The following is a 25,577-nucleotide window of genomic DNA, read 5'->3' on the forward strand; positions in this document are numbered from 1 at the left end:
CTTTGCTTCAATTTCTGTGAAACAACTAAAGGTTAATACATTTCCTAAAATGTCATTATGAATATGTGAAGGATGCAATTAATAAAATGGGGTGTAGAGATGAGCGAACTTACAGTAAATTCGATTCGTCACGAACTTCTCGGCTCGGCAGTTGATGACTTTTCCTGCGTAAATTAGTTCAGCCTTCAGGTGCTCCGGTGGGCTGGAAAAGGTGGATACAGTCCTAGGAAAGAGTCTCCTAGGACTGTATCCACCTTTTCCAGCCCACCGGAGCACCTGAAAGCTGAACTAATTTATGCAGGAAAAGTCATCAACTGCCGAGCCGAGAAGTTTGTGACGAATCGAATTTACTGTAAGTTCGCTCATCTCTAATGGGGTGATTCACAGGGGCTTCTAGCTGAATTGAATTGGTCCCTAAAAATTTAGATCTGGAAGTGTTCTTGAAAATGAAGAAAGTTGCTGAAAAATATTTTTAGTCATCTAAAGTTCTAAAAAAAAAAAAAAAAAAAAAAAAATGTTAAAGGGCATTTACAAAATAATGACTACATAAAGTAGACCTACTGTAAATGTGAATTAATAACCAATTTATGGACATGACAATTTCTCATGGAATTTAGCAGTCTTTTACAAAACGCTGCTGACTGTACCAACAAAAACTTAACTAACAAAGTGTCACGAAAAAACTAACTCAGAATCACTTGGATAAGTTAAAGCATCCAAAAAGGATGACAACATGAACTAAGACAGGTCAAAGTCACCAAAAAGAAAAACCCATTGATGTTACAATACAATTAGCATCTTTCATGTCATTTTTTAAAATCTGTTTTCAGTCTAGTTCTGGACAGATATCTGCTCAGGTCTGCTTACTTCCCCTGTATTCCTCTCCCTAACAGGGGGGTGTCCCTGAGCACATAGGCCCTCATTTACTATTGCAAACCCAACAAGTTTTGTCAAGTTGTGCGCCAGATTCTGTCGCATTGCATCAGAAATTCTGTCTGCGCCAGAATTGAAAAAACCCAGACTAACTCTCCATTTTGCTAAGAAAACCCCCAAAAAGGGGCGTGGCTGCTTGGAAAAGGGGCAGTGTTCTCCGAAAAGGGGAGTGTTCCCGACATTTTCACAAAACCCCAAAATATTTACTAAGGTTTCCACATAAAATGTGGTGGATTTCAGCTGAGTAAAATGTGTAAAAAAAAAAAGCAAAGTGTAGGGAAAAGTGCAAAATGTAGAGAAACCTTAGTAAATACCGTGGAAAATAAATTGTAGGGAATTAAAACCCACAAGGAAACCTACACAACACTCTTAGTAAGTGAGGGTCAGCTTTCATTTCCTGACTCAGTCAGTGCCTGCTGCAGGGACTAAGATGGAAACATCTAGTTAGGCTATTATATAAGGTCAAATATAAGGTAAAAACACAATATTTTTCCTTCTATTTGACATATATTAAAGATAGTCTTAAAATTTTTTTAATTGCAACATATGAATATTTTATGTTGGTACCACCATCCCTGGTCCATAACTGTATATTTAGCCAAGTATGAGGAACATTTATGCTGTGGTGTGGAAAAAGGGTTAAGCATTGATGTAAGCAGTCAAAGAATGGAGGAACACATACCTGTTTAACTCGAGATGATCTCCTCCCCCGCTTCTTGGGAAACTCTTCTTCAGATTCTTCTGGGTCTTCCATAACAGGATGACCCTTTTCTGTAACAAAGTATTAACCTTTCAGTGTCCAAGCTCAAAGTAATTTCATTACATTATGCAAAGATCATATGTTCTATGGCATGCAAGCATGGTGCGCCAATTATATTGTCTATACAACAAGGATCACTAAGAAACATTTCATAATAAACTACTTGGCCTTTTGTCTAAAGGTTAGTGAAATGTTAATCTGATTGATAGAAACATATGAAACAATATTAAAAACAAGAAGGCTTTAATCTGAAAGCATATGCCTGAAGTGTGTTAAAGGATGCATAGCTTAATCTATTTATGTAGTCTTATCATATCTAGAATATTAGATTTTAAAGCAGATTGGTTGCATAAGCTTAATTCTGCTGAAGTAATGATGTCAGCATTTATAAAAAGGTAAAAGAATATAGTGATTGCCACTTTACTCCGAGACAGACACCAAGACTAAAGGCATCATTTTGGGGTGCTACATGGAGATACGGTTAGTATGTTGACTGCAGTTATTTATACATACTAGGAGTATGTTTTCCCAATTCTACTTCTGGAAATTTCAGAACAGAACAGATAATATCAGGAGGTTCTGGCACTATGTCAGGGTTCACATTTTCATCCTCTGACTCTGCAAAAGGTTCTGTAAAGCAAAGAGAAATTTTTGCACATAATCCAGAAGAAATTGTGCAGTCCTTATAGAAACTGACAGCAATGCTTAGGCATTTTTATTTCAGGATCTGTGATGGTTCTTTTCCTCCCTCATTGAGATTATCTATTCATATCCATGAACATATTCTAAAATCTCATACCTAAAAGAGGCATAGTAAAAACCTGTCTGAAGATTCTGCATATTTAGTGGAGAGTAAATGACTCGGAACAATGATGGAGGACATTTTATAGCAGAGTGAGTGCGTGGTATTGGTGCCAAATACAGTGACCCCCCCCCCCCCCCTGACCTACTATGGCCCCGACATACCTGCGGACCTCCAGCCGTTGGCTGTCCTGGCATGCTGGGTGTTGTAGTTTTGCAACATCTGGAGGTCCGCAGGTTGTAGACCACTGTCCTATACTTTACATTGTACGGATCCCTCAACATGCAATGGTTTCAACAAACGATGGTCCGTTTGGAACGGATTACCATCGTAGGTTGAGGGAGCACTGTAACTGCCCTTTGGGTATAGTGTTGGTTTGTGTATTTGCTAGTTCTCCCTTTACTATAGAGTATTGCCTTCTGCTATTCAGACTTTAAGTAAAGGTTCAGCTCTCTTTTTCCTGATGCAAAACTCCAAACCAGCAATGTTTTTTGTTAGGCTGTGTTTACACTTGCAATGTTTATTTTGTTGTTCTGCTTTGTTACTGCAGGACAAGAATAAAACAGTGCAGGCAAATCCGGTACAAGCTGACTTCAATTGAGTCAATCACGTTTCTGTGTGTCTGCCTTTTATTATAAAGGGGTATTCTGGGCAAAAACATTTTATCCCCTATCCAATGGATAGGGGATAAGATGTCTGATCGCGGGGGGCCTGCCGCTGGGATCCCTGCAATCTCCCTGCAGCACCCACATTCTATGCAGGAGCTCCGTCTCCAGTTTCGGAAACCTCCGGGTTTTCGGGACTGGGGACGTCACGCCATGCCCCCTCCATTCATGTCTATGGGAGGTGGCGTGACGGCCATAACGAGAAGTTCGTGATGTATCGAATCACTGTAACTTCGCTCATCTCTATCTCCCACCACTCCTTCGGTGCCTCTGTTGTCACATTGTGGTTCCCTGTGCTCAATACGTCCTGCCCTTGCCGTGATTGGCTGAGCAGCAGTAGGACATATTAAGCCCCAGTACTAGGAAGCAGAGTGCCTCAGGGACGGCAGCGGGACATCAGGTACACTTGCGGGAGGTTAGTAGAGGTTTTTCCTCTTTTTATAATTGGCAGAATGAGAAAGCTGCAGAAAAAAAAAAAAACCCTAGCCTGAAGTACTCCTTTAAATGTTTATGAAATTGGAGCTTTGTGTCAGAAAAAAATTGCAACAAAATTCTTCATTTCACCTTTTTAGATTATATTCTAGTTCTTTACATTGCAATAAGCTTTAGCCTTATTAGTCTACCCCTTTGAATTACCTACATTACATTAGAGAACAGAATTAATATATCCATTTTTTCCTGTCTAAAAAAAAGACAAGTAAATAAAGGAGTCACACAATTCTGAAAACAGGGGCACTTGTGTGACCAATGCATTGCTTGTACGGTGCTGCCTGGACTCTTCCTTCCACACCTCTGCACAAATCAATGTAAATGTACCTTCTGTTTCCTGAGCCTCTCGAGCTTCTTTCTGCCTGAGCAGCTCCTGCTGTTTCTCCAGGTACTGCTTTATGAAACTGTTTTGTCCCATTTCTTCCCCCATCTGCAGGAAAACATATACAATAAGATTTTCTGCTCATATAAGGGAGGACAAGTGGTTTGCAATATACAATGTTTTGCATTACATATAATGAGGTTTCACTGCAAAGATTTAAAATTTTAGTAACAAAAAAGGACCTCAAGGAGAGATCAAAACCTGTCCAGAGGAAATGTTGACCAGTTGACCATAGCAACCAATCAGATCGCTTCTTTCATTTTTCAGAGGCCTTTTGACAAATGAAAGAAGGAAGATGATTGGTTGCTATGGGGAAACTCAGCAACTTTTCCTCTGGACAGGATTTGATAAATCTCCCCCTTAGTGTCCACATAAGGGAGGTGTCCTTATATTATTACATACAAGCTGGAATACCCCTATGAGAACACATATTAGTCCTACAACAAAAGGCCTCACTCTCAGCACCCTGCACTCTACCGACAAGTGAAATAATCCTAAAACAGCAGAGTCTCATTTCTCTTTAGGGCAGGGTCACATTGGGCGCATCCACAGCGTATTTCAGGCTGCGGATGTGCCAATGGTAGCCACAGGGGGACTTCAGAGCGAGCTCTTGGCTGAGGACTGGTAGTTCTGTGTGTCTGCTCGTAGCAGATGTCTACAGTGGGGAATCGGCCACTATGAGCGGACATACAGTACTACCTGGCCGCAGCTTGCTCTGCAGTCCGTGTGACTGCTGTGAAATAGGCTGCAGATGCTCCCCGTGTGACCCTGCCCTTAGAGTAGGTTTTAGGTTGGAGATCCTAATCATGTTTTAAGGCTCTTTAAAGGGGTCAAGCATTGACAACAAGAAGCTACTTCTAATGCAACACTAATAAAACACCTCATGATCAGGAGAAAAGATTCTGCGTGAAAGTAGTTTGCACACTTCCCCTCTAACACCACAAAATACACAGGTACTAAATAAAAGGTCAGCTTTATGATCGGCCTACTTTTAAAATCAGGCATTACTAACGTGCATCTGAAATATGCTGTATGGGGTTTATAGGTTTCCAATATATCACATTCATACAATGGGAATACCATATTTGTACAAATGTCCAAAGGATGTCACCAGCAATACTGCCCTGTAGTGTATGGGCATACTAATACATTTAACCTTAAGGACCCAGCCAATTTTCAGTGTAGGACCCGGACATTTTTTGCACATCTGACAACTGTCACTTTAAGCATTAATAACTCTGGGATGCAATTACCTTTCATTCTGATTCCAAGATATTTTTTTTTTTTTTTTTTTTTTGTGACATATTCTACTTTATTTTAGTGGTAACATTTTGCATCATACTTGGATCATTTCTTAGTGAAAAATTCCACAATTTGATGAAAAAATTTAAAATTAGCATTTTTTTTTTTACTTTGAAGCTCTCTGCTTATAAGGAAAATGAATATTCCAAATCTATATTGATTCACATATACAATATGTCTACTTTATATTTGCATCATAAAGTTGACATGTTTTTACTTTTTGAAGACATCAGAGGGCTTTAAAGTTCAGCAGCAATTTTCCAATTTTTCACAACATTTTCAAAATCAAAATTTTTCAGGGACCAGTTCAGTTTTGAAGTGGATTTGAAGGGTCGTCTTATTAGAAATACCCCATAAATGACCCCATTGTAAAAACTGCACCCCTCAAAGTATTCAAAATGACATTCAAAAGGTTTGTTAACCATTTAGGTGTTTCACAGGAATAGCAGAAGATTGAAGGAGAAAATTCAAAATCTTCATTTTTTACACTGGCATGTTCTTGTAGACCCAGTTTTTGAATTTTTAGAAGGGGTAAAAGGAGAGAAATCTTCCTAAAATGTGTAACCCAATTTCTCTCGAGTAAGGAAATACCTCATATGTGTATGTCAAGTGTTTGGCAGGTGCACTAGAGGGCTCAGAAGGGAAGGAGCGACAGTGGGATTTTGGAGATCTAGTTTTCTGAAATGGTTTTTGGGTGGCATATCACATTTAAGAAGCCCCTATGGTGCCAGAACAGCAAAAAAAAAAAAAAAAAAAAAAAAAAAAAAAAAACACATGGCATACTGTTTTGGAAACTACACCCCTAAAGGAACGTAACAAGGGGTCCAGTTAGCCTAAACACTCCACAGGTGTTTGACGACTTTTCGTTAAAGTCGGATGTGTAAATGATTTTTTTTTTTTTACAAGGGGTAATAGGAGAAAATGCCCCCCTAAAATATGCAACCCCATCTCTTCTGAGTATGGAAATACCCCATGTGTGGACATCAAGTGCACTGCGGACACTCTACAGTGCTCAAAACAGAAGGAGGCACATTTTGCTTTTGGAAAGCAAATTTAACTGAATTGTTTTTTGGGGGGGCATGTCATATTTTAGGAAGCCCCTATGGTGCCAGAACAGCAAAAAAAAAAAAAAACACATGGCATACTATTTTGCAAACTACACCCCTCAAGGAACGTAACAAGGGGTACAGTGAGCCTTAACACCTCACAGGTGTTTGACAATTTTTTCTTAAAGTTGGATGTGTAAATGAAAAAAAAAATTCTCACTAAAATGCAGTTTTCCCCCCAAATTTTACATTTTTACAAGGGGTAATAGGAGAAAATGACCCCCAAAATGTGTAACCCCATTTCTTCTGAGTATGAAAATACCCCATGTGTGGACGTCAAGTGCTCTGCGGGCACACTACAATGCTCAGAAGAGGAGGAGCGCCATTGAGCTATGGGAAAGAGAAATTGTTTGGAATGGAAGTCAGGGGCCATGTGCGTTTACAAAGCCCCCCGTGGTGCCAGAACAGTAGACCCCCACATGTGACCCCATTTTGGAAACTACACACCTCATAGAATTTAACAAGGGGTGCAGTGAGTATTTACACCCCACTGGCATTTGACAGATCTTTGGAACAGTGGGCTGTGAAAATGAAAAATTACATTTTTCATTTTCACAGACCACTGTTCCTAAAATCTGTCAGACACCTGTGGGGCGTAAATGCTCACTGTACCCCTTATTACATTGCATGAGGGGTGAAGTTTCCAAATTTTTCTCTTCAAAAGCCCAATGTCGCCCCTTCTCTTCTGAGCATTGTAGTGCGCCCGCAGAGCACTTTACATCCACATATGGGGTATATTCGTACTCAGAAGAAATGGTGTTACAAATTTTTGGAGGCTTTTTTCCTATTTTTCCTTGTGAAAATGAAAAATTTAGGGTAACACCAGCATTTTAGAGAAAAAATATTTTTTTCATTTTCCCATCCAACCTTAATGAAAATTCATCAAACACCTGTGGGGTGTTAAAGGGGTACTCCCGTGGAAAACTTATTTTTAAATCAACTGGTGCCAGAAAGTTAAACAGATTTGTAAATCACTTCTATTAAAGAAATCTTAATCCTTCCAGTACTTTTTAGGGGCTGTATACTAAAGAGAAATCCAAAAAAGAAATGCATTTCCTCTGATGTCATGACCACAGTGCTCTCTGTCGCCCATTTTAGGAACTGTCCAGAGCAGCATTTGTTTGCTATGGGGATTTTCTCCTGCTCTGGACAGTTCCTAAAATGGACAGCAGAGGTCAGCAGAGAGCACTGTGGTCATGACATCAGAGGAAATGCATTTCTTTTTTGGATTTCTCTTTCGTATACAGCCCCTAAAAAGTACTGGAAGGATTAAGATTTTTTAATATAAGTGATTTACAAATCTGTTTAAATTTCTGGCACCAGTAAATGTAAAAAAAATTACGTTTTCCACGGGAGTACCCCTTTAAGGCTTACTATACCCCTTGTTACATTCTGTAAGGGGTGTAGTTTCCAAAATGGGGTCACATGTGGGTATTTTTTTTTTGTGTTTATGTCAGAACCGCTGTAAAATCAGCCACCCCTGTGCAAGTCACCAGTTTAGGCCTCAAATGTACATAGTGCGCTCCTGAGCCTTGTTGTGCGCCCGCAGAGCATTTTACGTCCACATATGGGGTATTTCCATACTTGGGAGAATTTGTGTTACAAATTTTGGGGGTCTTTTTTTTCCTTTTACCGCTTGTGAAAAGAAAAAATGATGGGGCAACACCAGCATGTTAGTGTACAAATATTAATTTTTTTACACTAACAGGCTGATGTAGCCCCAACTTTCCTTTTCATAAGGGGTAAAATGAGAAAAAGACCCCCAAAATTTGTAGTGCAATTGCTCCCGAGCAAGGAAATACCCCATATGTGGCCCTAAACTGTTTCCTTGAAATACGACAGGGCTCCGAAGTGAGAGCACCATGCGCATTTGAGGACTAAATTAGGGATTGCATAGGGGTGGACATAGGGGTATTCTACGCCAGTGATTCCCAAACAGGGTGCCTCCACCTGTTGCTAAACTCCCAGCATGCCTGGACAGTCAGTGGCTGTCCACAAATGGGAGTTGTTGTTTTGTAACAACTGGAGGCTCAGTTTTGAAAACACCACCGTACGATAAGTTTTTCATTTTTATTGGGGGGGGGGGGGGGGACAGTGAAAGGGGATGTATTTATAGTGTAGTGTTTTTGTGGTACATTCGCACTGGCGGGTTTACAGTGAGTTTCCCGCTAGGAGTTTGCGCTGCGGGTTTACTTTAAATCCGCCTTTGTGAATGTACCCGGTAAACCTCCAGCTGTTTCAAAACTACAACTCGCAGCATGTACTGACAAACCGGTCTTGCTGGGAGTTGTACATTTGCAACAGCTGGAGGCACACTGGTTGGAAAACCTTCAGTTAGGTTCTGTTACCTAACTCAGTATTTTCCAACCAGTGTGCCTCCAGCTGTTGCAAAACTACAACTCCTAGCATGTACTGATCGCCGAAGGGCATGCTGGGAAATGTAGTTATGAAACAGCTGGAGGTACGTAACTACAACTTCCAGCATGCCGAGACAGCTGTTTGTTGTTTGGGCATGCTGGGATTTGCAGTTTTGCAACATCTGGAGGGCTACAGTTTAGAGACCACTGCACAGTGATCTCCAAACTGTGGCCCTCTAGATGTTGCAAAACTACAAATCCCAGTATGCCCAGACAGCAAACTGCTGTGTGGGCATGCTAGGAGTTGTAGTTTTGCAATATCTAGAGGGCCACAGTTAAGAGACCATTGCACAGTGATCTCCAAACTGTAGCCCTCCAGCTGTTGTAAAACTGCAAATCCCAGCATGCCCAAACAGCTGTCTGATGACACTTGTAACCACCCCATCCCCCGCTACATGCGATCCGATCATCCATTCAAAGTACTGCACTGCCGCAGATGCCGTGATCTGTATTGATCACGGCATCTGAGGGGTTAATGGCAGACATCCGCACGATCGCCGATGTCCGCCATTACCGGCAGGTCCCTGGCTGCTGATACGGGACCTCTGGTGCTCGCGATCATGGTGGCGCGTAAATGTACGTCATGGTGCGCTAAGTACCACGTCACTATGACGTACATTTACGTCCATTGTCGTTAAGGGGTTAAAGGGTATACGCTTTGCAAGATTTGCCACACATTCTCACTAGATGGAACTATATTAGGTAGCAGAACAGTTAGGCATGCCCTGTACCTGGCTGGTTGCAGCATGTTGAAGCGCTATAAAATACAGTAGTAAAGAATGCCTGAGAGGTGACAGAAAAGTTTGCACTGAACAAGGCATTGCAGTCATGTGTGTAAATGCACAGTGACAGAAAGCTTTAAATAGGGTTGTCTGGTATTTTTCACTGTACATTCACATAATCTGCTGCAGATTTGAGTCTGCATTCATTTATCTAGTTATACTGATATCTGAAGCAGATCCTGTAGATATGAATGTGCCCTAAGGGTGCCTTCACACAATGTATATGCTGCCGATTTGGTTCTGTGTTCAACTATTTATTTGTATTGATTTAATAGCATACAATCTGCTGCTCAGGCCTTCCCCACCAGGCCTGCTGCAATAACGTTACATACATTACTGACCAATCACAGACCTCAATCTCTTCCTGCTATACTGGCACATGACAGGTGAGGCCAGTGATGGGCTGTAGAGTCATATAAACAATGGCCCAGATCTATCAAAATGTGCTAAAGTATCTAGGGAGATTTTGCCCATAACAACCAATCACAGCTCAGATTTCACTTTATCGGAGCTTGTTAAGATATGAAAGCTATGATTGGTTGTTATGGGCAAAATATCTCTAGTTTCTTTCTCACATTTTGATAAATCAGGACCATCTCTGCAAGCCTGGGTCAGAACACGAAGTGCTGGAAGCAAAGTTTTTCTATTTTATGCCAGTTCTAGCACTTAGATTCGGTGTTCTCTTGTTTTTTTTTTTTCCTTAGAAACTTGTCTATCCTAATAAATACACCAGGCCACAAAAAGAACTAAAGCTCATAAAATATACATCTTTATTAAAGATATTATGCAAAACATGACAAGTAGATAAAGAGAAGGGATATTTTCAAACAATTGACAATGTTGTTAATAAAGTCCATAAATGGCATATAAAATACTGTAAAACCCAAAGTATAGACAGCTATCAAAGTCCATAAAAGGTCAATGAATTAACAGAGTTTCAGTTTTAAATAAATACATTTAAAACATTAATATCATAAATAGCATAAATTCATTGGCATTTCAGACATAGTATCTGCAATAATAAAATGCTTAGTAATACTATATGAACAAGTACATATATAACCCTTTCAGTACTTATCAGCTGCTGTGTTTCAGAGGAAGTTCTTTTCTTTTTGATTTTCCTGTCTGTCTGACCACAGTGCTCTCTGCACGACACCTCTCTCCAGAGTAGGAGCAAATCCCCATAGCAAACCTATCCTGCTCGGGACAGTTACTAAAATGGACAGAGGTGTCAACAGAGAGCACTGTGGTCAGACAGAAAGGAAATTCAAAAAGAAAATAACTTCCTGTGGAGCATACAGCAACTGATAAGTACTGGAAGGATTAAGAGCCCATTATGACCTTAAGGACCAGAGCATTTTTGCACATCTGACCATTGTCACTTTAAAGGGTAGCTCCCACCTTTTTTTTTTTTTCTGGTCCTGCCTATTGCCCGTCTCTCCCTAACACCCTCACTGCTTAAAATTTTTTCTTTTAAACTTTATAAAAAAATGCCTTTTGTCTGCCTGGTAGCGTGCTCACTACCAGGCAGACTTCCCCAGCAGGCACAACGTCACTGATGCCTGCTGGGGCCGACACTTCCGCCCTTAGTCCACCTATACAGGGTGCCTCCAGCTGTTTCACCACTACAACTCCCAGCTTGCCCTGACATCTATTGGCTGTTAGTTGTAGTTGTGAAACAGCTGGAGGCACCCTGTGTTGAAAACAATAGGTCAATAAGTTAGTGCCATGCTATAACCCCCCCCCGGTGTTAAAACCCTGAACCCCGCCCTCCCCCAGCCCCCGTTTAAAACCACCATTCTAACCCCCCCCCCCCCACCCACCAAACGTGCACACATACTGTGGCGTGCAGGGGCTGCAGAAGCGGCAACAGGGAGCCAATGCGCTCGCTCCCGCCAGTCTGATTGACAGGCAGGGAGCGAGCGCAGACTGAATGTATTCGGACCAAATTCATGCCAGCCTGCTGCGGAGGGAGACCCTTAGTGGCCGGTTTTCAAACGTCATTTAAAACATTTTAACAAAAAAAATTATGAAAATATATAAGAGATATGTTGTAGTACATATGTACTACAACATATCAAAAACAAAAAGTTGACAGTGCCCATTTAAGCATTAATAACTATAGGATGCTTTTACTTATGAATTTTATTCTGAGATAGTTTTTTCGTGACATATTCTACTTTAACAATGGTAAATTTTATTTTCGTTCATACTTGCATCATTTCTTGGTGAAAAATTAGAAATTTCATGAAGAATTTGAAAATGTATTTTTCTAACTTTGAAGCTCTCTGTAGCGAAAATGGATATTCCAAATAAATTATATATTGATTCACAAATACAATATGTCTACTTTATGTTTGCATCACAAAGTTGACATGTTTTTACTTTTGGAAGACATCAGAAAGTGTCAGTTTAGCAGTATTTTTTCAAATTTTTCACAAAATTTTCAAAATCTGAATTTTTCAGGGACCAGTTCAGTTTGAAGTGGATTTGAGGGGTCTTCATATTAGAAATACCCCAAATGATCCCATTATAAAAACTGCACCCCTCAAAGTATTTAAAATGACATTCAGAAAGTGTGTTAACCCTTTAGGTGTGTCACAGGAACAGCAGCAAAGCAAAGGAGGAAAATTCTAAATCTTTATTTTTTTTTTTACACTCGCATGTTCTTGTACAGCCATTTTTTTAATATTTAACAAGGGGTAAAAGGAAAAAAAAAAATCCTCTCAAAATTTGTAGCCCAATTTCTCTAGAGTAAGGAAATACCCCATGTGTGGATGTAAAGTGCTCTGCGTGTGCACTACAAGGCTCAGAAGGGAAGGAACGACAATGGGATTTTGGAGAGTGACTTTTGCTGAAATGGTTTTTCGGGGGCATGTCACATTTAGGAAGCCCCTATGGTGCCAGAACAGCAAAAAAAAACAAAAAAAAAAACATGGCATTCTATTTTGGAAACTACACCCCTCAAGGAACGTAATAAGCGCTACAGTGAGCCTTTGCACCCCACAGGTGTTTGACGACTTTTTGTTAAAGTTGGATGTGTAAATGAAATTATTTTTTTTTCACTAAAATGCTGGTGTTATCCCAAATTTTTCATTTTCACAAGGGGTAATAGGAAAAAAAAGCCTCCCAAAATGTGTAACCCCATTTCTTCTGAGTATGGAAATACCCCATGTGTGGACATAAAGTGCTCTGCGGGTGCACTACAGGGCTCAGACGTGAAGGAGCCACATTTGGCTTTTGGAAAGCAAATTTTGCTGAAATGATTTTTGGGTGGCATGTCGCATTTAGGAAGCCCGTATGGTGCCAGAGCAGCAAAAAATTTAAATAAATAAATAAAAAGCCTTTATACCCCTCAGGTGTTTAACAGATTTTTGCTAAAGTTGGACATGAAAAATTCTATTTTTTTTTTCATTAAAATGCTGGTGTTACACCACATTTTTTTTTCACAAGGGTTAATAGGAGAAAAAGCCCCCCAAAATTTGGAATATGGAAGATATGGAAATAACCCATATGTGGATGTAACGAGCCTCTTGAGAAAGGGATTGCCCGAAACACGTGTCGAGGTGGTAGGAGCGTGGGGACGTGTTCAGCATGCTACCGACAGGTACAGTACTGATCTAATTATTATATGATGGCATGCTGATAGGGATACTGTACATTTCTATTGTATCCATATATTGGGTTCCCCACATCCTGCCTTTGTGTGTGTGTGGGAGAGCTGTGGTATATGCTAGGTGTGTGGCTCTCTTGGGGCTGGGAATTCTGAAAAGAATTGAAAAAGAAAAGAACTTCCTAGGGAGTAAACAGCAGCTCATAAGTACTGGAAGGATTAAGATTTTTAAACAAAAGTGATTTACTAATCAGTTTAACTTTCTGGCACCAGTTGAAAAAAAAAATAAAGTTTTCCTGTGGAGTACCCCTTTAAATACCCCCTCCCCTATGAACCAGAATGGAGAGTGCTCTGGTAGAGCCAGTCTCTCCATGAGTTACAAAGTCAAAAGAGTTGCCGCCAAACATTGCTACATTTCCACTGCAGAGGCCATTCTGACTTCTCATTAAGAATAAGTTGTCTGCCCAGAATATTGTGTCGCCAAAGACACACATACTGATTGTGTATAGAAATGCCTGATATAGCAGCACATACATACCTGTGAATTAGGCTGGAAACCAGTGTGAGGAGAAGAGTGTTTCTGAAGATTTTCCAGCATTAAAGCCTAAAAAAAAAAAAAAAAAGAAAAAAAAGAAAATGAAAAAACGTATTACAAAGTGGTAGTGAAGATGTGCAATATGCCTATTGATATACATTTCTTCTAGGTTCCCGTCATGGGAACACCCCTCATTTATTGTAGTTTTCATGCCGGGAATTCCACCACTATTCTTTGGCTACAATTACTTCAGCAAGAGGCTTTTATGGTATATGCTAGGTGTGTGGCTCTCTTGGGGCTGGGAATTATGGGAAAAAAGCTAACTGAGCAAAAAGCTCTTATTTATTTCCATAACTCTCATGGACTACAAAAGCACAGAGCACTGCCATCTCTCTATACAAAATCAGACTGTGCACACAGGACCTGGTACTGAGGAAAATTATGTTTATTACTGATCATGGCATCTGTGGCACTTCTAATGGCTGATCAGATCACCCAAAACACAACCGAGGGAATCCGATCAGCCAAGATAATACTGATCAGTGCTATGCCGATGAATAGCGCTGATCAGCATTAAAGGGGTACTCCAGTGGAATATTTTTTTTTTTTTAAATCAACTGGTGCCAGAAAGAAACAGATTTGTAAAATCGTAATCCTTCCTGTACTTATTGGCTGCTGAATACTACAGAGGAAATTCTTTTCTTTTTGGAACACAGAGCTGTCTGCTGACATCATGATCACAGTGCTCTCTGCTGACATCTCTGTCCATTTTAGGAACTGTCCAGAGTAGGAGAAAATCCCCATAGAAAACATATGCTGCCCTGGACAGTTCCTAAAATGGACAGAAGTGTCAGCAGAGAGCTCTGTGTTCCAAAAAGAAAACAATTTCCTCTGTAGTATACAGCAGCTGATAAGCACTGGAAGGATTAAGATTTTATTTAATAGAATTTACAAATTTGATTAACTTTCTGGCACCAGTTGATTTGCCGAAAAAACAAAACAAAAAAAAAAAGTTTTCCACCGGCGTACCCCTTTAACCAACCACAGAATTAGTTAAGCACATGGTGGGACTTCTAGAATGTCCGGGGTCTCTTATCGTAACAGTGGTGGTTACACACATGCACTGCTGCTCCATTCATTGTCTACAGGAGCTGTCCGAGATAGCCAAGTGCAGTACTCAGCTATCTTCAGAAGCTCTCCTAGAAAATAAATGAAATTGGGGTGAAGAAACGTGACCGCAGCTCCATTGCAACAGAAGACTCAAGACCCCTTTCTCAGAATTGCAGGGGATCCACGCACTTATCCCCAAATCCCCTCCTCGCCCGCCCTTGGCCTGCTCACAGCGGCAATCTGCCAGCCACAAGTAGCCACACAGGGGGCCTGCAAGTCGCCGAGTCAACTCTGACATCGCGGAGCAGCCGCGCACATGCTCAGTGCACTCAGACATCTTGGCTGCTCTGCGATGTCAGAGTGGCTTCGTTGACTCGCAGGCCCGTGTGGCTGCTTGTAGCCGGTGGATTGCCGGCGTGAGCAGGCCAGAGGCGGGAAGTGAGGTGGGCAACAGCTAGAGGCACAAAATGGGTCAAGTCACCGGCGGATCCAGAGCGTGAAATACGTTGCAAATCCGTCATGTGAAACCCTACCCTAAATGGTCAGACAACCCATTTAATGTGATTTTGTCTATTTTCCTGATGTAACAAACATCCCACACAATATCCTACTACACCAAACTTACAGAACTTTAGGGCCTATTTGGGAGAGTGGAAAAGTTGACCAGTTGCCCATAACAACCAGTCAGATCGCTTGCTATAGGAAAGCAATCTGGTTGCTATAGGCAACTGGTCAACTTTTCCTCTGCAGAGGTTTTGATAAATCTCCCTATAAATCCCCATCTATTGAAGCAGCTACCAAACAAACACACAATATTTAAAGAGTACCTATCACCATCTAAACTTTCCTTAATCCCCCTCCCAATCTGTCCCTGACAAAGTCTATCCCTGCATTTATTTTGCTTTAAAACCCCCTAAAAATACCTTTTTTCTATGCACTTCAGTAGTGCAGTTGTAGGCACAGAGCAGGAGGTTGTCATAGCAACGGCAAGCCAGTGGAGAGTGCCAGATAAGCAGTGCATATATAATTAGCCATGTGGATAAGAGGGAATGTATCCCTGCTTGTGTACAGCTCAGTGCTCCCTCCCTCCTGCCTGTTTGACAGGCAGGAGCTGCACTGAGCCGATTTCAGACTCACTCACTGAGCCCGAAATGCTTGCCAACAGGATTGCTAGGGAGACCCCTAGTGGAGAAGTTTTTAAAGTAAAAAAAAAAATCATGAAAGGAGGAAAACATTTTTAATAAAAGCAATTAAAAAGTTGTTCAGTAGGGCTTTATCTTTAATACATAAAAAGTTTGTTTCATGAGAGGTACCCTTTAAACACATACACATAAGTCACCATTTATACCAGATGTTGGTAACAACCCAAGTAAGGGTAGGTTCACCACACGCTTTTGCAATACAGTTTATCAGGTTTTTGATAAAAAAAAAAAAAAAACGGATTCCTCAAAACCTGACTAAACTGTATACGGTTTGAAAAATGATGTCCAGTTGCATCCGTTTTTTTAAGAAAAAAACGTACACGTGTTGAACTTTTCACTCCATTATGAATAAAGTTTCACTTGTTTGATTGAAATTCCAACAAAAAAAACTGTGCAAAGTCAAAAACCGTATGGTAAAAACTAGATGGAACCGTACGCACATACAGGTCTGTACGGTTCCCATTGACTCCCATGTTTAAAAAAAAAAAAAACATATATGGGTCAATACGGTTTTTCACCTGGACCAAAAACCGTGGTAGGCCACGGTTTTCTGTCCAGAAAAAAAAAAAAAAAAAGTTAAAAACCGTGTGGTTTGAAAAACGGAGGCAACCGTATACAATATGGTGCATACAGTTTTACATGGAAAGTCTATGGCCAGTTTGCTGTACAGTTGCATACTTTTTTTTTTTTTTTTTTTTTTTTTTTTTTTTTTTAACGTATCCAAAAACTGTATAGAAAAATCATGGTGTGAACCCACCATAATCCACATACAAGAAACCAAAACAAATAGGCTCAGAAAATAAGTTATAGGTTATAAAATGAAATGACACAGGGCCACACATACTGATATTTATTAAATACTTTGTACAAAAGCTTTTGTTGGTAATGACAGCTTCAAGATGCCTCCTGTATGGACAAACTAGTGGCATGCATTGCTCTGGTGTTATTTGGGCCCATTCTTCCACACAGTCAACAAATCTTGAAGGTTCTGTGGGCCTCTTCTATGAAGTATGCTGTTCAGTTCTTTGGCTGGGCCATTCTAGCAGCTTTATTTTCTTTCTTTCAAACCATTTGAATTTCCCTGGCAGTGTGTTTAGAATCATTGAGGGAGATTTATGAAAATGTGTGGAGAAAAAAAGTGGTGCAGTTACCCATAGCAACCAGATTGCTTCTTTCATTCATCTGAAAAAATAATAATAAAAGAAGCGATCTGATTGGTTGCTATAGGCAACTGCACCATTCTTCCTCTCCACAGGTTTTAATAAATCTCCCCCATTGCCTGTCTGAAATGTCCACCCTTTTTTCATCATTATCACTGCATCAGATGGCAGCAGATTTTTGGCAAGAATGTAAATTTGCCCCTTCATCCTTCCTTTAATTGTGTGAAGTTTGCCAGACCTATGTGCTAAAAAGCTGCCCCACACCATGATGTTCCCACCTCCAAAGTTCACTGTTAGTATGGTGTTTTTAGAGTGATGTGTGGTGCTATTTTTCCTCAAAACATTTATTATGGCATCCAAACCGTTCCATTTTGTTCTCATCTGACCCCAGTATGGGGGAGATATATCAAAACATGTGCTAAAGAAAAGTTGACCAATTGCAAATCAGATCGCTTATTTCATTTGTCAGAGGCCTTTTCCAAAATCAAAGAAGCAATCTGATTGGTTTCTATTGGCAGTCAGTCACCTTTTACTCTGCACAGGATTTAATAAATCTCCCCCTATATGCTCCCAGTATTTCATTGCCTGTCCCAAATGTTATGCAGCCAACTTTACTAAGTTTCAACATGCTTTTGATTCATCAGTGGATTCTTGCATGGTGAGCGGCATAAACAGGCCATGGAGGCGTAGTGCATTACTTACGGTCTTCTTTAAAGGAATAGTCCTGCGCGCACTTTTCTCATTTTATCCCGTCCGGGCTGCAAAATGAAAGAAGACCAACTTTCTCTTACCTGCCAACGAGCCCCCGGAGCTCCGGTACACTCCGATACAGGTGTTCGGTCCCCGGGCTGTATTCTTCTTACTTCCCGTTAGCCCGGCATGTCACACGGAGCTTCAGCCTATCACCGGCCGCAGCGATGTCCCGCCTCGGCTGGTGATAGGCTGAAGCTCTGTGTGACGTGCCGGGCTTACAGGAAGTAAGAAGAAGAATACAGCCCGGGGACCGAACACCTGTACCGGAGCTCCGGGGGCTCGTTGGCAGGTAAGAGAAAGTTTGTTTTCTTTCATTTTGCAGCCCGGACGGGATAATATGAGAAAAGTGCGTGCCGGACTACTCCTTTAACACAACAGTACCTACTAATTCCAGGTCTTTTTTAAAGCTTTCTCCCCAAGTGGTCCTGGGCTCTTGGATAACTCTTCTGAATATTCTTTTTTCTCTGTTAGAAATCAAGCGAAGAGAACCTGATCGGGGCAAATTTATGGTGGAATGATTGTCTTTCCACTACCGTATTATGACCCCCCACAGTGCTCACAGAAACATTTAGAAGCTTAGAAATGCTCCTGTAACCAACACCATTGTTATGTTTTGTAACAAGTAGGTTGTGAGACCTCTCTTTGCTTTTACCCATCATGAAATGTGTCTTGTGTGACACCTTGGCAATGAGAGCTTTTTTTTAGGCCATCAGTTGGGACTGAACCAGCTGATATTCATTTGCACTGACAAGGGATTGGACTGCTTTTCAATTACTGATAGATTTCAGCTGTTGTCTTTGCTTTTCATGCCTTTTTGCACCTCCCTTTCTTCATGTGTTCAATACTTTTTCCCTGTGACATTTCACATTATAACACACTTAATTTCTGAGCTTTTTTTTTTTCTTTTCTTTGTATGAATAAATTACTTAGGTTGTTACCAACATCTGGTGAAAATGTCATGTCAATAGCTCCTTTGGAAATATAGTTATTGAAAAAAATGGTAACTTGTTTAACCCCTTTAGAACAAAGCCCATTTTCACCTTAAGGACCAGAGCATTTTTTGCACATCTGACCAGTCACTTTAAGCATTAATAACTTTGGGATGCTTTTCCTAATCATTCTAATTCAGAGATTGTTTTTGGTGACATATTCTACTTTAACATAGTGGTATATTTTTGTCGATACTTGCATCATTTCCTGGTGAAAAATTTGAAATTTTTTAATTTTAACTTTGAAACTCTCTGCTTGTAAGGAAAATGGAAATCCCAAATAAATGATATATTGATTCACATATACAATATGTCTACTTTATATTTGCATCATAAAGTTGACATGTTTTTAGTTTTGGAAGACATCAGAGTTCAGAGAAAGACTTAAAGTTCATCAGCAATTTTCCAATTTTTCAAAACATTTTCTAAATCTGAATTTTTCAGGGACCAGTTCAGTTTTGAAGTGGATTTGAGGGGCCTTCATATTAGAAATATCCCATAAATGACCCATTATAAAAACTGCACCCTCAAAGGAATAGCAGCAAAGTGAAGGAGAAAATTCAAAATCTTCATTTTTTACTCGCATGTTCTTGTAGACCCAGTTTTTGAATTTTAACAAGGGGTAAAAGGAGAAAAAGCCCCCCAAAATTTATTTGTAACCCAATTTCTCTCAAGTAAGGAAATACCTCTTATGTTGATGTAAAGTGCTCTGTAGGTGCACTAGAGGGCTCAGAAGAGAAAGAGCGGCGATGGGATTTTTGGAGAGTGAATTTAGCTGAAATTGTTTTTGGGGAGCATGTCACATTTTCTTACTTTTCATACTTTTCTGTAAAGTCGGATGTGTAAATGAATTTTTTTGCCCACTAAATTTTTTTTTTTTTTTACAAGAGGCAATATGAGAAAATGCCCTCCAAAATTTGTAACCCCATTTCTTCTGAGTATGGAAATACCCCATGTGGATGTAAAGTGCTCTGTGGGAAAACTACAATGCTCAGAAAAGAAGGAGCGCCATTGAGCTTTTGGAGAGAGAATTGGTTTGGAATGGAAGTCAGGGGGGCCATGTGCGTTTACAAAGCCCCCCCGTGGTGCCAGAACAGTGGACCCCCCCTCCCCACATGTAACCCCATTTTGGAAACTACACCCCTCACATAATGTAATAAGGGGTGCAGTGAGCATTTACACCCCACTGGTGTTTGACAGATCTTTGGAACAGTGGGCTATGCAAATGGAAAAAAATGTTTTTCTCATTTTCACAGACCACTGTTCCAAAAATCTGTCAGACATATGTGTGGTGTAAATGCTCACTGTACCCTTTATTACATTATGTGAGGGGTGTAGTTTCCGAAATGCAAAATGGGGTTACATGTGGGTGGGGGGGGTCCAATGTTCTGACACTGTGAGCTTTGTAAACACACAAGGTCTTCAATTCCAGACAAATTCTCTCTGCAAAAGCCCAAAGGCGTTCCTTCTCCTCTGAGCATTGTAGTGCGCCAGCAGAGCATTTTACAGCTACATAAGGGGTATGTTCCTATTTTCCCTTGTGAAAATGAAACATTTAGGGTAACACCAGCATTTTAGTGAAAAATGTTTCTCATTTTCACATCCAATTTTAGCAAAAATTTGTCAAACACATGTGGGGTGTTAAGGCTCACTATACCCCTTGTTACGTTCCGTGAGGGATGTAGTTTCCAAAATGGGGTAACATGTGGGAATTTTTTTTTTTGCGTTTGTCAGAACTGCGGTAAAATCAGCCACCCCTGTGCAAATCACCAATGTAGCCCTAAAATGTACATAGTGCGCTTGTTGTGCATCAGCAGAGCATTTTACGCCCAAATATGGGGTATTTCCGTACTCGGGAAAAATTGCGTTACAAATTTTTTTTTTTTTTTTCCTTTTACCTCTTGTGAAAATGAAAAGTATGGGGCAACACCAGCATGCTAGTGTAAAAAAGTTAAAAAATGTTTACAAACATATTCTGGTGTAGACCCCAACTTTACCTTTTCATAAGGGGTAAAAGCAGAAAAAGCCCTCCAAAATTTTTTAACGCAATTTCTCCCAAGTACAGAAATACCCCATATGTGGCCCTAAACTGAAATACGACAGGGCTCCAAAGTGATAGTGCGCCATGCGCATTTGAGGCCTATATTAGAGATTTGCATAGGGTTGGACCCGGATGCAAGCATGGCACTTGCCTCCTCCACCAAAAATACAGTACTGTGTTTGCCAAACAGGGTGCCCCAAGCTGTTGCAAAACTCCAAGCATGCCTGGACAGTCAATGGCTGTCCGGCAATACTGGGAGTTATATTGCAACAGCTGGAGGCTCCGTTTGGAAACCACGTCATACGAGATGTTTTTAAATTTTTATTTGGGTGGGGCAGGTGTGTATATGTAGTGTTTTTTTACCCTTTATTTTGTGTAGTGTTTTTAGTAGGGATACCATTTTTTTTAAGACCCAGTACGAGTACCGATACTTTAATTCTAGTACTTGCCGATACCAATTAAGAGTACTTTTATTTTAAAGGAAATCTGACAGCAGGGTGACGCGGTTTCTGGCGCTGATTACCGTGCTGATATGTGGGTTCCTTGTTGTGTACAATGGAGGCGGCTGCTGTAGTATGAGCAAATATTTCTCTCTTCTCCATTGGGCAGAACAGGGAATTTGCATTGGCGGCGAGACCGATGTCTCCGGAGCGATTGCGCTGATGATAGCAGCGGTAGAAAGCGGGTCACCTGCACTATCTACATATAAATTTAAGTTAGTGCAGGTGACTCTGCTGTAAGATTGCCTTTAATAGTAGGGAGTATAGATAGGTGCAGACATTAGCAGCAGCCCTCCTGTATACCGCAACATGATGTCTACAGGATGTCTGATGTCTACAAGGGGGGGGGGGGGAGGGGCGTTGTCTACAAGGGTGGGTCCCTGTCTACAAGGAGAGGGCCCACAGTATAGAAGGGGGAGGCCTGTTGTCTGCAAGGGGGACAATGGGGGGGGGGGGGGGTAGGCTGCGGTCTACAGGAGGCTGCTACTAATGTCTGCAACTATCTATACTACCTACTATTAAAGGCAATCTTACAGCAGAGTCACCTGCACTAACTTCAATTTATATGTAGATAGTGCAGGTGACCCGGTATCTACCGCTGCTCACAATGTGAACGTCAGTGCAATCGCTCCAGAGACATTGGTCTTGCCACCAATGCAAATTCCCTGTTCTGTCCAATGGAGGAGAGATCTTGGCTCATACTACAGTAGCAGCCTCCATTGCACACAACATTTGCGCCACCAATTCTACTTTGCAGTGACATTAGTCATTTTACCCAAAAATCCACGGCGAAACGGAAAACAAATTCACTGTGCGACAAAATTGAAGAAAAAATTTCATTTTGTAACTTTTGGGGGCTTCCGTTTCTACGCATTGCATTTTTCGGTAAAAATAACACCTTATCTTTATTTTGTAGGTATACACTATTTTGGACTTTGGAATTTTTTTGCGCGCACGCCATTGACCGCTCAATTTAATTAACAATATATTTTTTATAGTTCGGACATTTTCGCACGTGGCGATACCACATGTTTATTTTTATTTACACAGTTTTTTTTATGGGAAAAGGGGGGGTGATTCAAACTTTTATTAGGGAAGGGGTTAAATGACCTTTGTTAACTTTTTTTTTCACTTTCTTTTGCAGTGTTATAGCTTCCATAGGGACCTATAACACTGCACACACTGATCTCTTGTGCTGATCCCTGCAAAGCCATAGCTTTGCACGGATCAGTGAGATAGGGGCTCGATTGCTCAAGCCTGTAGCTCAGGCTTGGAGCAATCAATCGACGATCAGACGCTGCGGAGTCAGGTAAGGAGACCTCCGCCTGCGTCCCAGCTGATCGGAACATCGCGATTTTATTGCGATGTCCCGATCAGCCCGACTGAGCTGCCGGGAAACGTTTACTTTCATTTTCAGACGCGGCGGTCAACTTTGATCGCCGCGTCTGAAGGGTTAACAGCGCGCGGCACAACGAGCAATGCCGCGCGCTGTTAGCCCAGGGTCCCGGCTATGATTAGCAGCCGGGACCGACCCGGTGTGATGCGGGGTCACGGCGTGACCCAGTTTTAAACACCGGGACCAGGCGTAGGGCGTACAGGTACGCCCTACGTCCTTAAGGAGTTAAAAGTACTCGTACTTGTTATCGGCGAGTACAAGAATTAAAATATCAGTACTCGTACTCTGTCTTAAAAAAAATGGTATCGGGACATCCCTAGTTTTTAGGGTACATTCTTATGGGAGGGGGTTTATAGCTAGTTTCCCGCTGGGAGTTTCATCTGCCGCAGCTCAAACTTGACCCGGGATACTTGATGTAAACTCCCGCCAAATCTTCAGCTGTTGCAAAATTACAACTCCCAGCATGCATTGACAGACCCTGGACCTGGAGAACAATTTGTGTAGGTCTCAACTGTGGCCCTTCAGATGTTGCCAAACTACAACGCTGTCTAGGCATGCTGGGAGTTTTAGTTTTGCAACATCTGGAGGGCTACAGTTTGGACAAAACTGTATAGTGGTCTCCAAACTGCGCCTTGCCGAGACTGTCCAGGCATGCTGGGAGTTGTAGTTTTGCATCATCTGTAAGTGCACAGTTTGGAGACTATTATACAGTGGTGTCCAAACTGTAGCCCTCCAGATGTTGCAAAACTACAACTCCCAGCATGCCCAGACAGCCTTTGAATGTCTGGGCATGCTGGGAGTTGTAGATGTGAAACTATAAGGCAGCAGTGAAGATCACTTACCACTTAGGCCTGAGGTGATGTCCTAGGATGGCAGCTGATAGTTATCAGCAGTCATCCCATTCAGATCACTGCATCCCGAGACGCGGTGATCCAGGAAAGCTGCGCGGTAAACGTACGGCGCTGTGCGCTAAGTACTTCTTCGCAGTGCTGTACATTTATGGACAACCCTTTTGTAAATGCAACTGTCCGTTCAGTAAACTAAAGTAACACACAGATGAGCAGCAGTCATCAACTGGCTACCGTGGTCACATGCAAGTATGCCTCAGCAGGAGATTGGCTTAGCAGACCATCACTTGCTCGCCTCCAGAAAGGCAGGGGCCAGAGTAGGGCTGGGCGGTATACCGGTTTGTACCGAATACCGAATTTTTTGGGCTGCACGATATGAATTTTCCCCCATACCGCAATACCGGTTGGGCCCCTCCCCCTCGGCAATGAATGATTTATCAGCCCAGCGCAGCGCTGTCCCCACAATCCTATGTTACCCGCCAGCACTGTTCTGCCCCCTCCCCCCCAATTAATAATAAGCCCAGCGGGGTACTACTCACATGTCACCCGCAAGCACTGCCCCCCTCCTCTTTGTTGGGGGCCGCTGGGCTCTGGAACTCTATACTGTACGCCAGTGGTCTCCAACCTGCAGACGTTGCAAAACTACAACTCCCAGCATGCCCAGACAGCCAACGGCTGTCCGGGCATGCTGGGAGTTGTAGTTTTGCAACAGCCGGAGGTCCGCAGGTTTGAGACCACTACTGTACTCTGTATCCCTATACCCAGGCTGCAAAAGATAAAGAAAATAAACTGTAACTCACCTATGTTGTCCACACGCTGGGGACTGGAACGTCAGACAGCCGTCAGCCTATCACCAGCCGCAGTGATGTCCCGCCCCGGCCAGTGATAGGCTGAGCCCACTGTCATGTAAGGAGCTCTGGCCGGCTTCTTACATGACAGTGCGTATAACCTATCACTGGCTGGGGCGGGACATCGCTGCGGCCGGTGATAGGCTGACGGCTGTCCGACGTTCCAGTCCCAAGGAACAGCGTGTGGCCGACATAGGTGAGTTAAAAGTTTATTTTCTGTATCTTTTGCAGCCCGGGCATAGGGATACATCGTACAGCAGTGGTCTCCAACCCACAGACCTCCAGCTTTTGCAAAACTACAACTCCCAGCACGTCCGGACAGCCATTGGCTGTCCGGGCATGCTAGGAGTTGTAGTTTTGCAACAACTGGAGGTCCGCAGGTTGGAGACCACTGGCGTACAGTGAGTTCCATCGCCGGCGGCCCCCAAAGAGGAGGAGGGCAGTGCTTGAAGGTGGCATATGTGAGTAGTACCCTGCCGGGCTAATCATTAATTGGGGGGGGAGCAGAACAGTGCTGGCGGGTCACATGATTTGGGGGGGTGAAAATACCGTTATATACTGTGGAACTCCCGTAAGTTAAAAAAATACTGTGATACACATATTTGGTCATACCGCCCAGCCCTAGGCCAGAGCGCACTTATATCTGCATTTTATATATCTGTCCTTGTTGTTATAATGTAGAAAAATGTTTTTTATTATTGACTGGAGGAAAGAGTCAAAGAGGAATTGCTGAGCCCCTAAAGTGCTAGGACTAGGACATCTTCTTGCGCCCGCCCCCCCCCCCCCTTCAATCCCAGCCCCTGCTTAATTGATTGACAGTCAGCTGAAAGCTGAGCCTTGTTTACAAATAAAACACCTGCACACAATTTGTATGAACAGTACAGGATCAGGGGAACAAGGCTCAGCAGTCTATCAAGCAGATACAGGGATTGGAGGGGGACCAA

The 25,577-nt window shown here is 41.9% G+C and overlaps 1 protein-coding gene across 7 annotated transcripts in view; it reads right to left on the reverse strand.

Annotated features, from left to right (window-relative positions):
* Positions 1-25,577, reverse strand: part of ACIN1 (apoptotic chromatin condensation inducer 1) — an 85,258-nt gene that overhangs the window by 48,266 nt on the left and 11,415 nt on the right. For 6 of the 7 annotated variants that reach the window (XR_008845315.1, XR_008845314.1, XM_056527021.1 and 3 more), the window contains exons 2-5: positions 13,790-13,855; positions 3,977-4,079; positions 2,207-2,323; positions 1,616-1,704 (exon numbers count right to left, since the gene is read on the reverse strand). Coding sequence is in view for 5 of the 7 variants with exons in the window: in XM_056527021.1 (XP_056382996.1) it covers positions 1,616-1,704; positions 2,207-2,323; positions 3,977-4,079; positions 13,790-13,855 (375 nt within the window). In the remaining 2 variants the exon portion in view is untranslated. The remainder of the gene's footprint in view (positions 1-1,615; positions 1,705-2,206; positions 2,324-3,976; positions 4,080-13,789; positions 13,856-25,577) is intronic. The other variant, XM_056527037.1, reaches the window with a different exon arrangement.

Source organism: Hyla sarda, chromosome 1 (assembly GCF_029499605.1).
Source record: "Hyla sarda isolate aHylSar1 chromosome 1, aHylSar1.hap1, whole genome shotgun sequence".
Classification (NCBI taxonomy): Eukaryota; Metazoa; Chordata; class Amphibia; order Anura; family Hylidae; genus Hyla; species Hyla sarda.